General features: G+C 46.6%; 1 protein-coding gene across 1 annotated transcript in view; it reads left to right on the top strand.

Moving 5' to 3' along the window:
- The window catches only part of BFSP1 (beaded filament structural protein 1), a 30,705-nt gene extending 14,715 nt beyond the window's left edge, over positions 1-15,990 (top strand). Inside the window, exons 4-10 of the mRNA XM_023753215.1 lie at positions 1,273-1,365; positions 5,349-5,456; positions 11,078-11,298; positions 13,806-13,891; positions 14,693-14,742; positions 15,424-15,466; positions 15,905-15,990. Of these exons, the coding sequence (XP_023608983.1) occupies positions 1,273-1,365; positions 5,349-5,456; positions 11,078-11,298; positions 13,806-13,891; positions 14,693-14,742; positions 15,424-15,466; positions 15,905-15,990 (687 nt within the window). The remainder of the gene's footprint in view (positions 1-1,272; positions 1,366-5,348; positions 5,457-11,077; positions 11,299-13,805; positions 13,892-14,692; positions 14,743-15,423; positions 15,467-15,904) is intronic.
- The last annotated feature ends 20 nt before the right edge of the window (positions 15,991-16,010 follow it).

Here is a 16,010-nt window from a genome sequence, read left to right as displayed (position 1 = left end):
TCAGACATCCCCTAGGGCTCCCGGACTGCGAGAGGGTGCAGGCTGGGCTGAGGGACACCCTCCCCCCGCCAAGTGCACAAATTTTGTGCACCAGGCCTCTAGTAATAATAATAATAATAATAATAATAATAATAATAATGGTGAGCGCTCACACTATGACACTTCTGTGCATTATCTCATTGGATCCCAACAACAGCCTCTTAAGATAGTGTCTTAGGTCAGGTTCCCTGTCAGCAGAGCCTAAGGTGGTGATTTTAAAAAATATATATATTTATTGATTTTTTACAGAGAAGAAGGGAGAGGGATAGAGAGTTAGAAACATCGATGAGAGAGAAACATCGATCAGCTGCCTCTTGCATACCCCTGACTGGGGATGTGCCTGCAACCAAGGTACATGCCCTTGGCTGGAATTGAACCCGGGACCCTTCAGTCTGCAGGTCGATGCTCTATCCACTGAGCCAAACTGGTCAGGGCCTAAGGTGGTGATTTTTGTGTGATTGCTATTTGGCTGAAGAGCACCTAGGAGAAAGGGAGGGAGGAAGAGGAGCATAGGGGTGGGAACTGGGCTGGCCCCGGTTCAGCTGGAGCCTCAGTCTGATCCCACCGCTGGGTTGGGGGCTCTGGGTCATGAGTCTCACCCCACTAGGCTGTTCCCACCTGAGGTAAGAGGGCTGTTTTTTTCTACTCCTGTGCCATCTAGTCACTGGCCTGGGTTGGGTGGGACTGGATTGGGAGGAGTTGAGCTACTTCCTGAACAAGATAACCATTGCCTGGAGCGGGCACAGCTGTGAGACGTGTCATCAGTCCTCACGCACGGAGCTGGGCACAGTGCTCTTTAGATTGTGATCCCACTTTTATAGAAGAGCCTGAGTTTTAGGAGCTATTAATAGCTTGCCTGCGGCCACATGCAGCTAGCAAGTGATTTTGTCTGGGACCCACAACCAAATTCTGTTCTTTGAAGCAGTGCCCAGCTCTGGGGTCAGAAAGGGCCCTTTGTACCCTCTGGGGCTTGGTCCTCCTCTGCTTCCCCCCTTAGCCCTGTCTGCAGGGCCCTGTGAAGACAGCAGCAAAGCATGCACGTAACTGATGGGGAATGAAGCAAACCGAGCCTGTTATCCATCGGCCCGTTGATCTTGTGAAGATTGGAGATGTGAAGATCGTGGCCTGTGCTCTTTGTGACAGTGGACTATGAGGAAGCCTTCATCCTGGGGTCACCTGGTCCCGGAGGGAGAAACTCAGGTTTTAATGAGAATGTTGTCTTCCCTCTGACAGAATCTTCTGGAAATTCAGACCTACAACAGCCTCCTGCAGCAGATCATCCAAACCACCCCTCAAGCAGCCGCCATTACAGATGGGACGAGGGAGGTAAGAGCGGGGGCCCAGGCTGCAGGAAAGTGCATCTGGAGGTCCTTGTTACAGCACCTTGGGCCTAGTTCACACACCCCCGGAAAGGGGAAAGGTGTCAGGTGGATGGACTGCAGGGAGCTGCGGTGGGTTAGCTCCTCCCCACTCGGCTTTGTGTTCACATGTGAAGTTTACTCTTGTTCTCCTTCTCAGACTGTGAACGCTGCTCTTTAGACATCTGAGGATATAAATTGTTTCCCTGACCGTTTTCTTAGGAGTTTTCTCTTGAAAACCATGGACTGTTCTTCCTTGTATAGTTTATAGAAACGGCCAGACTGTTTCCAATGCCCTGCAGCCTTTCTGCATCCTCACCGGCAGTGTTTGGGAGTTTGTGTTGCTTTGGATCTTGGCTGCACTGGGCATGTCAGGTGTTTATTTGCTTTTGTTGGTTGCTCTTCGAATAGGAATGTTGTGCATCTCACTGTGGTTCTACCTGCCTCACCTAAGGACTAATGATGGTGAACATCTTTTCACGTCCTTATTTGCCATCTGTACATTTTCTTTGTTGGAATATCTACTCAAATCTTTTGCTCATTTTTAGATTGGGTTTTCTTATTCCTCATATGAATTTGACAATAAAATTTGAATACAGAGAGATTCAGGTAATTAGTGACTATATTTTCAAGATCCGGCTCTGCAAGTTAGTGGCTTAAAAACTATTAGGAAAGGATAAAAATGAATGAAGATGACTTTTAAAAAATGGGGATTTGGATGTAAAACATTATTCCCAATAATATTCCACATTCCTTCTCCACTTAACTCTCAAGCTGCCTCCTGCACACCCCACACTGGAGGATCGAGCCTGAAACCTGGGCATGTGCCCTGACTGGGAATCAAACTGTAACCTTCTGGTTCATAGGTCAATGCTCAACCACTGAGCCACACTGGCTGGGCCGTAGCATGCTTTTAAAATCATATCATCTTTTCCCTGTAACAGAATTCTTCTGAGTTGTAAGATTATAGAGACTGTCTGGACTTACTTTGAGAGCATCAATGATCATTAGTGGATCATTAGCATCGCCAGGAACTTGTTAGAAATGCAGAATTTGCATAAAAATCTCCATTTTAGCAAGATCTCCAGGGATCCATGTGCATGTTAAAGATGGAGAAACACAGATACCACATTCTTTACTAATCTTAGCTTAAAAGCTCTACAGATGAGTTAAACGGTCACTTTCAGGTTTGTTTCATTGATTCTTGTTAATGTCTTAAAAAACAGGTCTGCCACGTTTGCTCAAATGAGGGTGTAATTAGCGGTGCTAATTACAGGAACACAGGTCAACTGGTTAACATGTCAGTAAGCATCATATCAGTGCCCTCTCACCAGAGGCCACTGGGTTCACACCTGTAGTCACATAAAGCTGAGTTCATTTTTCACTGCAGGAAGGGTGGGTGTACACGGTGGAGACTTGCAGGGTATCTGTGGGGGAGGGTCAGGTAGGCAGGGCCCTGCTCTGGGCTGGGTGCTCTCATAAGGGGCTGGTCCTATGGCTGAGTATCTTGATCATTTCTCTCAAGGGGGCAGAGAAATGGAGTGTGGCTAAAGCTGTACCTGGCAATTCAGCAGCATCACTTGTGTTATCAGGGAGAGTGGATGGTTGGCCATTTCTGTGGTTGCACAGAGGTCTTTTGGTCTGAGCTTAGGCACAGTTTCAGAGGGTCTTGTTTCTGTCTGGTTCCCCCATGGCCCCAGAGTGACATCTTTAGATATTGGGAGTGGCATTGTTTATAAGTTTACTAGAGGCCCAGTGCACAAATTCGTGCACCAGTGGGGTCCCTTGGCCTGGCCTGCGGGATTGGGCTGAACCCGGCTCTCCGACATCCCCCAAGGGGTTCCAGATTTCGAGAGGGCACAGGTTCTCCGACATCCACTGAGGGACCCCACTGGTGCACGATTGGGGCCGGGGAGGGATGCGGGAGGTTGGCCAGCCGGGGAGAGACCGCGGGAGGGCTCCAGGGCATGTCCAGCCTGTCTCACTCAGTCCCAATCGGCCGGACCCCAGCAGCAAGCTAATCTACTGATTGGAGCGTCTGCCCCCTGGTGGTCAGTGCACGTCATAGCAAGCGGTTGAGTGGCCTTAGCACAGTGGTTCTCAACCTTCCTAATGCCATGACCCTTTAATACAGTTCCTCATGTTGTGGTGACCCCCAATTTCATTGTTACAAATTGAACATAATTAAAGCATAGTGATGAATCGCAAAAACAATATGTAATTATATATGTGTTTTCCGATGGTCTTAGGCGACCCCTGTGAAAGGGTCGTTTGACCCCCAAAGGGGTCGCGACCCACAGGTTGAGAACCACTGCCTTAGCATAGCATTAGAATATTACGCTTTGATTGGTTGAATGGGCGACTGGACACTTAGCATATTAGGCTTTTTTTATATAGGATGGTAGGGAGCATCACGGCCTGGCGGTTAGTGCCAGTTACCAGTGACAGCTGCAGGGCTGTCTTCCTTCCTCTTTAATAAGTATCCAAGGGCCAACTATGTGAGTGGCACCCTGTAGGCAGGTGTGGGGAGGGATGTGAGATGAGGAAGGTGGAGCCAGACAAGCGGGCAGGGTGCTGGAGGGAGGCAGTCTCTCCATCCCGAGGCTGCAGGTCTAGAGTTTGCAGTGTGGTATATATCCTCCATTTCCTGGTACACATGGGCACGTGGCCCCTTCTGCTCCCAGCCACCCTCTTGTCTGCATCTTTGAGGTGGGGACTGAGACCCAGAGAAACAAAGAGGACAGAGACAAACAAACGGAGAGCCACTGAGAGCATGCATCCAGAAACACAGAACTGCACACCGGGAGAAGGTTCCTGTGCAGTTACATCTCAAGTCCTGCCTTCCCCGTGGGGTCAGGCCACAGGGCCACACTCTCACTTCCTCCCTTTTAGCGTGTCATCTTGCTCTAGCTGTCTCTCTGCCTGTGTGGTTGCTCCAGCCACTTTGCAGGGTGTTGGAGAGCAGGGGGCCGCCTTAAGCCTGTGGCCTTGAACACGGGTGCACTGGGAAAATGCTTGTTTCTGATTTTGCCTGGCTGTGAGGCCACATGCCCTGCGTCAGAAGGCACTGCTCTTGACCAGCCAGGCTCTCGTGAAGCGATTTGGACGTTTCCCAATACACAGTGGAGAGGTGTGTTGGAAACGGGTGCCTGTTCTGCAGAGAGTGGAGAGGTTTCGAGATCTCCAGGACGTTCCGTGGAGCACTGATAGGTGGTGCAGCTGCCTCACCATGTCCCTGGCTTCCCTTGTGCCCTTGACCTCTGCTTTGTGAAGCAGCCATGTCTTAGCAGAGTTGATGGCTCAGGGGTCCTACTGACCCGGCTGCCTGCACAGACACAGAGAATAGAACCCAATGAGAAACTGCCTTCCAAGTTTTCCTTTAGACAGAAGGGAAGGGGCCTTGTCCAGAATCTCTTATCCAGTTTGTGGCACAACCGGGTCTAAAGTACAGGTCTCCCGACACTGTCTCTGCACTTTACTTGCCCTCACAGCATTAATGGCTCAGATGTTGGAGACAGACTGGATGACTCAAACAACAGGCATGTATTTTTCACAGTCCTGGAGGCTTCAAGTCCAAGATCATGGTGCTGGCAGGTTTAGTTCCTGGTGCAAACCCACTTTCTGGCTTGCATATGTCACCCTCCTGCGTGTCCTCACATTGTCTTTTTAGGATGCAGCACAAAGAGAGGGCGAGCTCTGGTGTCTTTTCTTATAAGGACACTAATTCCATCCTGGGGGCCCCACCCTCATAACCTCATTTAAATAATGACCTCCCAAAGGTCCCACCTCCAGATGCCATCCCATGGGGGGTTAGGGCTTCAGCATATGGATTTGTAAGAGGGGGGACAAACATGCAGAACATAACGGGGTCCCATGTCTTGTCCCTTTCCTTTTTGGATTCCTTGGTACACCAAGCGTGTGTGAGTGCTGAGTCTGGCCTTCTTTGTGCAGGAGAAGCTCCTGATGGAACGAGAGGCGACAGCCCTTCAGAGTCAGCTGGAGGAGGGCTGGGAGGTCCTGTCTCTCCTGCAGGCGCAGAGAGCCGAGCTGCAGGCCCAGGTAGGCCCTGCGTCCTCTTGTCTACAGCTTCCTGTGGGGCATTCAGCCACCTGTGTGAACCAGGGTTAACAACACGTTTATTCAGTGTCAGAGGAGTGCACACGTATCCAGTTCAGTGATTCTCACAAACTCAACACGCCTATGTGCCCGGGGTTGCCTAGTTTAAACTTAACATTGTTTTTAAAAATAAGAGGAAATGGACACATGTTGGGATTTTTATTCTACACTTCCTCAAATGTGTGCTTCCTGTTTCTCTCCTCATGACTGCAAATTGCTCCTTTGGATTACAAATGTGGGAAAGAGTATTTGCCCTGCTTAGAATTTCTTAGTGGAAAACTCTCAATTCCACCCCCACTTTTAGGGGCTACATCTTATTTTGAAAACTAAACTCAACAGAAAAGCTCCATCCTGTTTCCATGGTACACGCTTTGGTAACTTGGTAGTGTTTGGCTTCCTCTGAGGCTCTGAGAGGGTAGACGGCAGGCGTGTGTATTTTGTGTGTGTGTATGCACATGTGTGTATGTGTACATTTGTGTAATATGTACATGTATATATGTATATATAGAAGTGTGTGTATCCTATATAATAAAAGCCCATGGACCCCCCTCAGAAAAATGTTAAATATATATACATACAATAAAGTACATATAATGAAGAGGAAACCAATGATATTGAAACAATTATCAAAATATTACCAAAGCATATCCTATATAATAATATGTGTGTTTATATTATATACACTAGTCTCCCTTAACTGTGGTTTCACTTTCCATGATTTCAGTTATCTACGGTCAACTGTGGTCTGAAAATATTAAATGGAAAATTCCAGAAATCAACAACCCGCTAGTTTTAAATTGAGTGCTGTTCTGAGTAGTATGATGAAATCCTGTGCCGTCCCTCTCCCTCCCACCCAGGGTGTGAATCATCCCTTTGTCCAGCGTCTCCACACTATATATGTTTTCTGCCTGTTAGTCATCTAGAAGTCATCTGGGGTTATCAGATCCACTGTTGTGGTATCACAGTGTTCAAGTAACCATTCTTTTACTTAATAATGGCCCCAAAGCACAAGAGTAGTGATGCTGGCAATTCGTATATGCCAAAGAGAATCTGTAAAGTGCTTCCTTTAACTGGAAAAAGGTGAAAGTTCGGTACTATCTTCAGTTTTAGGCATCCACTAGGGGTCCTGGGTCATATCCCCCTCGGGTCAGGGGGCGACTACTGTAACAAACTATAGCAGTAAGTCTGATGAAACCCAAGTTGTGTTAGTTTCCTCTTTCTGCCACAATGAATTACCACAGATGCAGGGGCTCAAACAGCACTCCTTTATCTCACAGTCCTGGAGGTCAGAAGTCTGGGCAGGCTGGTTCTGGGTCTCACAGGCTGAAATAAAGATGTTGGCCTGCCTGGGTACCCTCATCTGGAGGCTCCGGGGGAGAATTGCTTCCAGTGTCCATCAAGGGGTTAGCAGAATTCAATTCTGTGTGCCTGTGGGCCCGAGGACCCTGTTTCTTTGCTGGCTGTTGGCTAGAAGTTGTTCTAGAGCAGTGATGGCGAACCTATGACACGCGTGTCAGAGGTGACACGCGAACTCATTTTTTTGGTTGATTTTTCTTTGTTAAATGGCATTTAAATATAAAAAATAAATATCAAAAATATAAGTCTTTGTTTTACTATGGTTGCAAATATCAAAAAATTTCTATATGTGACACGGCACCAGAGTTAAGTTAGAGTTTTTCAAAATGCTGACACGCCGAGCTCAAAAGGTTCGCCATCACTGTTCTAGAGGCCACCCGCATTCCTTGGTTGTGGCCCCCTCCATGTTCAAAGCCAGCCATGGCACTGCGAATCTTTCTTGTGCGTCTTATTCTGACGTCTGCTTTTAAGGTCTCACGTGATTAGAAATAACTAGAATAATCTTTGTATTTTTTAAGGTCAACTGATTAAGAACCTTAATTATATCTGCAGAGTCCCTGTCAACATGTAACGAACACATTCATGAGTGTAACACCAAGGGGCAAAGGCCACGGGGACTGGAATTTTGCTTAGCTAGCTTTAATTAAAATACAGATGTGGCTGGGCCTACCCAAGAGTTTCTGACTCAGTAGGTATGACCCAAGAATTTGCATTTCTAGGTTCCCAGGTGCTGCTGTCAGTCTAGGAACCACGCTGGGGTAAGGTGGGTACCAGGTTGGGTCAGAATGTTCTACATTTGGTCCACCTGAGTCCCTGGCTCGGGTCCTCCACAGCCTTATTCAGGAGGTGTTGATGGTTGGCTTTTTGCTGATTTTAAAAGGTTTTAGTGGCTGCACAAAGTAGTAGCTAAACTGAGGCCAGCTATGACTGTGGGACTTGGTGGGGGATAGAGGAGGGAGAGCCCCTTGTGGCCTGAGGGCTCCAGCTGGGCAGGACTGTGGCAGCTGGTTCTGCCTGTGTTTAGGACATCTGATGCTTCCAGAACCCTCCATAGCAGGGGCCTACAGGGAAGGTCTCTGAACCAGCAGCATCAGCAGCACCTGGGAACTTGACAGACCTGCACACTCATGGACCCATCCCGGACCTACCGAATCAGCAAGCTTTGTTCCAACAGGCCCTCCAGATGTTTCCACAGGCTCAAGTTCCAGGATACTAATCCACAGGATGAGAGACACAGCACCCATCCCTTTGGGGGTGGCACTTCTTATAGGAGGTTGCCTAAATTGCGTTGACTGAGAATTTCTGTGACAGGAAAGTGAAAAAATGTGTTGGAAAGTGTAAAGCTACCAACAATTATGATATTCTCATTGAAGTCACTTAGCACCACCTGGTGGTAGGTTTGGGTAAGACTGTGTAGTCAGTGAAGACTTGATTTCTTGTTTCCTTTTTTTTTTTTTTTAAAAAATCTTTACCAAGGATATGATTTTATTGATTTTTAGAGAAAGGAAGGGAGAGAAAGAAAGAGAGATAGAGGAAGGAAGAGAGAGAAACATCTGTCAGTTGCACCCTGTATGCGCCCTGACCAGGAATTGAACCCGCAACCTTTTGGTGCATGGGATGATGCTCCACCCAACTGAGCCACCCAGCCAAGGCCATTTCCTTTTTAAAAATGACCTTGGATCCAAAGGAGTCTGGGGGCCTAAGAGGACTGAGCAGGAGGTCACCCTTCAGCTGGGGTTCACTGTGAGGCACTGTCCTGGGTCCCTGTCTACCCCTGCTGTGCAAAGGCAAGCCCACAGCTGTGCTCGAACACTTACTCTTTCATTCAACCTTTACTGCCAAGCTCAGGAAGTTCAAGTTGCCGCATGGCACACACCTTCCGCCTGCCTTTGTCCACTGTCCACTTGGCTGCTTTCCTCCAAGAAGCCCTGGACTGGCTGTGGGCTGCAGTCTCTTCTCCTGTGGTCCTGTGGCTCCTGGCACCTGCCCCTTTGCTCATCACTTCTCTTTCTGGGAGTCCCTTTTCTCTTCAGGACCTGTCCCACTATCCCCTGGAAGCCTTCTCTGTCACCCTTTAGCACCAGAGGGCCTCTCTGTGTGCTCCGTGGTGCCCGGGGCATGTCTTTGTGACCGGGCTGCCTTCCCCACGGAACTGTGGGCTCCTAGACAGAGGGTCTGTGTCTAGTTCTCCGACAGCCAGGCTGGTGTTGGACAGCGCCCTACGCCTGTGCTGAGGTAGCTCACCCAGATACATCGCGTGAGCCTCCTTGGAGCTGGTGAAGGTGGGCCTCTTATTATTTTTCCTGAACACCCCTCCTACTGATGAATAGTTTAAATGATTGAGCTGTAAGGGCCACATAGATGTGGGTGTAAGTCCAGTTTTATAAACCTCGTCACTGGACTTTGGAATCTTGGTTTCTCAGGCAGAACCACGTGGAGCACCAGTGCCATTCATAGGTTGTGACTTATCCATGGAGCCTCCTGCCCTGGGCAGGCAGGTGGTCCTCCCACAGACTCTACCACAGGACAGCCACCAACCACCCACCAACTCATGAGATATAAGAAAGATCATGCTTGCCCTGGTGGTCCAAAGATTACAGATGACATTTTCCTAGTGAAAACACACTTGGAGGGGGGGGGGGGCGGGCTGATGGGGCTCACACCGAGTCCCCTGTGTCTTGTGTCTTCTGTAAGAGTAGGCTGATACTTGCCTGTCCATCTGTGGAAATGAGGAGTTTTCCCTGGGCCTGGGAGTGTGTGTGTGTGCGCATGAGTGTGCACAGTTTCTCAACAGCTGGGAGGAGGCTGAGGCAGCAGGGTCCTTAGTTCCTGAAAGTGTCTCAGCCCACACAGGTGGGTCTGAATCCTGCTGTGGTATCTGTGGGCAAGTCACTGCCTATGTGCCTCAGTTTCCTCATCTGTAAAGTGGGAATAACAACAGCCTAAGGCTGTGAGGCTGATGAGTTGATCCACATTAGAACTCACCAACACAGTCATTACTCTCTCACTCCAGGCTGGGGAACCCCTACCCAAAGGGAGCGATAGGTCTCTTCATACACAGTCTTTTCTTTTACTCTTTGTTCTGAACACTTCAAACAGATAAAAGTGAGAGGACAGTCTCAGGACCCCAGGTCTCCATCCTCCCGCCCATGCCCCCTGGTGGAATTCTGAAGCAGTCCCAACACCATGTCATCTTACCCAGCAACATCTCCACATACATGTCCAGCAGGCGGAGGTTATTTTTATAGAATGCAAGACCATTAACCCACCTTTAAAGTTAATAGTAATCCTATAATATCACTAAGTGTCCAGTGATGGATCACGTTTCCAAGGGTCTCATAATTTTTTAAACTGAGGTGATCTTTACATATAGTGTCACCATCTTCAGTGCACAGTATGCCTGTTTGACATGTGTATGCAGTAACCCACCCACAATCAAGATTTAGGACAGTTCCCTCACTCAAAATTCCCTCAGCTGTGGTCAACCCCTTCCCCACCTCCTGCTTGCCGCTAGCAACCACTGAATCTGTTTCTGGTTTTGTAAATGGCTCTTTGTACATTGTCAGAAGCTCTAAAAGTGAATATAAGGCCACTTTTTCTATTTTCCCACCTTAATTTTGACTTCCCTTGAATTAATATGTAAATAGTATTTCCCTGAAGTTATTTTATGTAGACACGAATGTGCACACACATGCAAACACACGTGCACACACGCACACACATTTTGGCTACCAAAACATATAATCAGGGGAAAGTTAAAGCACCATAGTGATTAAATAAGAACAAGGAAACACTTTCCCCCTGAATTATTTCAGTAAAATTGGCATCTTATCTGTTTAGTATCTGTTCTTTTTACTTATTTTTTGGCTATCAGATTTATGCCAACACATTAAAGTATGAAGATTATACTTTATTTGAGTTGTACATTTTATTCCATGGACAGCAGTCTTCTTATTTCCTGAGGTTGTCATCTTCAGACTGCCTTTGGGGGGCTACGTTGAGGGCTGACTTCCTTGGGTGCTGTGCAGGTGTGAGGAGAGGGAGCTCAGTTTTCACATTCCTCTTGGGCTTAAGGATTCCAAAATGATTCCATCGCTGATGAGAAATAAACAAAACTTGACACGCCGAGTCCAGATTTTCCCTGTCAAGTCTGGGTCTTAAGGGAGAGGATGGGATGGGTTTCCTTACAACTGTGTCTTTGCCCACAGACAGTGACCCTGGAACAAGCTATTAAAGACGCCCACGAGTGTTACGATGACGAGATTCAGCTTTATAATGAACAGATTGAAACCCTGAGGAAGGAGATTGAAGAGACTGAGAGGAGCCTGGAGAAGTCTTCCTATGACTGCCGGCAGCTGGTGGTCGCCCAGCAAACCCTGAAGAACGAGCTGCACCGCTATCATCGGATCATTGAGAACGAAGGCAACAGGTGTGGTCACAGAGGGACAGCCAGGGAGTGCCTCTCTCTCCATGCTGCTCACTCACTCATTCCACGGATCCTTGTTGAGTGCATTCTGTGTGCCAGCTCTAGGCAGTGGGCAGGTGGCAGGGAGTGAAACACAAAAATCCATGGTCTCATGGGCCTTGAATCCTAGTGGGGGTGGCAGATGATGAATGACTGTGTAACAGAGGGAGTATGACCTCTGACAAGTGCTGTGGAGAAGATTATAGCAGGGAAGAGGGGAATGGAGATGAGGCTGATGGTGGGAATGCTTCAAATTTTGAGTTGGGCAGTCAGAAAAGGCCTCATGGAGAAGGCTACTATTTGCTCCACGGGCCTCTGGGGACATAACTGTCTTAGCAGATGGAATGATCAGGAGTATTTAAGGAGATGCTGCAGGTGAGGTTCCTAGCACAGTGCCTGGTATCACAAGTACTTCGAGTGATTGGTGTTATTACTGCTACTGCCAGCATGATTTGTACCACCTGGTTGGGTCTGTAAGGTGGCCATCAATATGCTAGCTGGTCTTGTTTGTAATGGAGCTGTGACTTGAGCGCCACTCACTTCAAGCTGGGAAGTAAATCTCAGTCTGTCTCTATCTCATCTACATCTACACCTTTACCTGACCTAAATCTACATCTTCTATTCTACATCATCTATGTCCACACTTAAACCTACATCTACATTTATATCTGTATCTACACCATCTACATGTATGTGCACATCTACATTACCTACATCATCTACATCTCTACCTATATCATCTATATCTATGCCTACACTTAAACTTACATGTGCACAATCTACATACAGTATATATCATCTATACTTATACCTACATTTATTTTATCTACAACTACACACTACATTATCTACATCTGTATTATCTGTATCATCTATATCATCTACAATCACACCATCTAAGTCTATACTTATACCTACACCTACATCTACATTTACTGGTATATCATCTATATCCATACCTATATTTATATTATATACATTATATACATCTATACTTACACTTACAACTACATCAATATCATCTCTACCCACTCCTAACTTACCCCTACATCTATGTTATCTGTATCTTTATCTACAGCTACATCTACATCTATGGCTGTATGGATATTCATATCAAATTTTATCATCAGAAAGCAGATTGGAGACCACTGCTTCATATAAGGATTCTGATTCTCTATTTAGTTGTGATTCTTTGATTCATTCTTGCTGCTATTTGAGGTTTATTTATTTATTTTTTTAAAATATATTTTATTGATTTTTTACAGAGAAGAAGGGAGAGGGATAGAGAGTTAGAAACATTGATGAGAGAGATCGATCAGCTGCCTCCTGCACGCCCCCCACTGGGGATGTGCCCGCAACCAGGGTACATGCCCCCGACCGGAATCGAACCTGGGACCCTTGAGTCCGCAGGCCGACGCTCCATCCACTGAGCCAAACCGGTTCAGCATGCTATTTGAGGTTTAGATTGAATTAAAATAGAAGCGCCCAGAAGTATCCCACAAAGAGCAGTTCTTTCTTTTCTCTGGGTGCTCTGTCTTAGCAGCAATTACTTGAGTGTTTAACAGGGAAAGTAAGATTTTTTTCCTCTCGTTACGGTCAATGTATCATGCATAATTCCAAATTATATTTATGTCACAGTGAACATTTTATGCACACATTTATGAAAATAAGTCTTAATATACTAATTTCAAGTTGATAGAAATGTTATAAGCATTGAACAAGCAACTCCCGAATGCTTTTTACACAGATTCACCAGTTGCTTATGTTTTGTTATGTTTTGTCTCAACTGCTTTCTCTCTCTCTCTCTCTCTCTCTCTATATATATATATATATATATATATATATATATATTTCATATTATTTAAAAAATAACAAATTGGAGATATTAAACCCTGGTTACCCTAAATACTTCAGCCTGGGATGGGCATTGTTTTATTAAAAAACAAAACAACAACTGCCCAGCTGACATGGCTCAGTGATTGAGCATCGACTTATGAACCAGGACATCATGGTTCGATTCCCGGACAGGGCACATGCATGGATTGTGGGCTCGATCCCCAGTGTGAGGCATGCAGGAGGCACCCAATCAATGATTCTCTCTCGTCATTGGTGTTTCTATCTCTCCCTCTTTCTTCCTCTCTCAAATCAATAAAAATATATTAACAAAAACCCCCAAAACAACAACAAAAAAACCCCCTGTTCAACATAGTAGTGGCATTGTGAGATTATAAGCAATTCCCACTTTACAATGTTTCTGTGTTTCACAGTTTGTGACTTGAGCTCAAAGCAATGATTATTTCCTTTACATTCTCATCCAGTGTGCAAATGTTTATGTGGTTCGTGAGAAGTTTGATCTAGGGAACGCTTTTGTTATTTTTGCTCATAATTAGTGGGTCACTTTTACCCCCTGACCATCTGTGTGGCTTGATGAATTGGAGATGGTGACTACCTCTTTCTGGTCTTTCTGCCAGGCTGAGCTCCACCCTCTTTGAAGTGCCTGTCACTCTATTCCCCACGGGCCGTGGAGCCTCTCTCAGCCCTCGACCCAGCGGGAAAGGTAATGCTCCCCAACCCTGACTTCTGTTGTCTTCTGCCCTCAAAAAAATGGAAAAAATTAAGTGGCTTTATTCTTGAACTTAACATTCACACTTCCTTCCAATCTATCAGGAAATTAAACTCTTTTAGGGGAGGTCTCCTTCCCTCCCCCTCTGATGCACTCCCACAGGTGCTAAGGGACTGAGCCAGAAAGGTCACAGGAGAAAAATCAGACAGGGGGATAGACCACTTTGGAGACATATTTAATGGGGCATACAATTCAATATTCTGAGGATTGAATGGCACCCTTCCCTCCCTAATTAAATGAACTATTCTATACAAAAGTGTCTGGAGCAGAGAACATGCTCAATTATTGCTCATTTTTTCTTCTCTTCACAACTGAGGAGAAGTAGATTGGCTGGCAGGCATGGCTTCTGCCTTCACATTCGGTCCTTTGGGGAAGGTTTCTAGCGCCTGTGAGAGGTCACCTCTCAGCTAACCCTCCCCCGTCCTGGACAAGCAAACAGAGTTTTGGGAGAAGAGAAGATAGTAACAACGCATCCCCTTACTTGGAGTGCCTTCAAACCCCCGTGTCTCGGACAGCTTAGAGGGGTTTGTGGAAATGGGGTTCTGGGGTCAGAACACTGTTGGAAGGGGCAGCAGGTCCCAGTCACCAAACACCCAGGGCCAGCTCCACGGCTGTGGCCCATGCACGAGGGACCCTGTACTGCGCTTATGCTCTGCTATCAGTGTCTTGACATTCTTTTTCTGTTTGTTCTTTTTTTTTTTTCTCACCCAAGGATATTTTTCCATTGATTTTTAGGGACAGTAGAAGGGAGGGGAAGAGGCAGAGAGAGAAACATTGATGTGAGAGAGACACATCGATTGGTTGCTTCCCACCTACAACTGAGGTACGTGCCCTTGACCAGAATCAAACCGGGACCCTTCCTCTGGCTGACGCTCTATCCATTGAGCCAAACCCGCTAGGGCTCTACATTCTTAATCATGTTGCACATGGGGAACTGCCGTTTTCTTTTGCACTGGGCTCTGAAACTCTGTAACCCCCTTCTTGCATATCTGCTCCCCACTGGGTTCCTTTGACATGCCCCTCTCTGCCTCCCCTCCTTCCTTATGGCTCCGTGGCCTTTCCTGGCACTCTGCTCTTACACCGTGGGTCATGCTAGATGCCCTTGCTTAGCCCTCTGGTTAACAGAGGGAGGGGATGCAAAAGTCCTTTGGGATGAAAAGGTTAAAAAAATCACCATGTGAGTGAAGCAGAAAAGCCTCACGGATGAGGCAGGGTTATATTTTGTGTGTTTTCTTGAAGTTTTAGTTTTTCCTTTTAGCTAGTCTGAAGAAATAAATATGGCCTCGGGAACAGGGGATTCCTGTGAGTTCTGAGTTTAATTAGCATCGCTTCCCCTTTACCCAGCAGGAAGGGGATGCTGATCAAAGGGTGGTCATGTTTATTTAGCTTGGGATGCACGTGCAACAAGGGAGCAACCTTGTGGAGTCATACGATTCTTATGCCTGAAGCCACTCTGCCCATGTCAGAGGCCCAAGCAGCGCTGCCCACTCTCCTTTGGGGAAGTCCAAGGTGGGAATGACTTTGCGGAATGGATTTCCTTCATCTAGTCTATGGATCCAAGTAGCTGCTATGAGCTCAGCAGGTGGGACAGGAGGTGTTGCTCCTATCAAGTGTTATTGCAATAGAATTGTGCATCTCAGTAAGTTGTACCCAGTGGGATGGGAACTGTGAGAGTCAGAATAGCAGTGTCTTCCCTCTGCAAGCCCAGAGGGGTCAAGTGACTTGTATAAAGTTGTGCCATTGGAGGGTCCTTAACATGGGCCATGGATGCTGCAGATCTAGACCTCTTTCCCCGTTGCTTTGCCCCATAAATAGTAAACCCACCCCAGCGCTAGGCATTGGTCTCTAAAACAGATAGCATAATTTCCAATGAATGCATTTTCTCCCTCTTTCATTGACAGTTATATTTGATTTGTTGCCCATTTACTTTTTAATTTTGTTTTTAAGATTTTGCCAGAGCTGTGCAGGATATAACACAGCAAACCAAGACAAAAAGGCCTCCTAAGACCATTCCAAGGAAAAGGAGATTATAGCTAAGACAGAGAGATGAAAA

Source organism: Myotis lucifugus, unplaced genomic scaffold (assembly GCF_000147115.1).
Source record: "Myotis lucifugus unplaced genomic scaffold, Myoluc2.0 scaffold_42, whole genome shotgun sequence".
Lineage (NCBI taxonomy): Eukaryota > Metazoa > Chordata > Mammalia > Chiroptera > Vespertilionidae > Myotis > Myotis lucifugus.
Note: the sequence above shows the minus strand (reverse complement) of the source record. Positions and strands in the feature narration are given on the sequence as shown.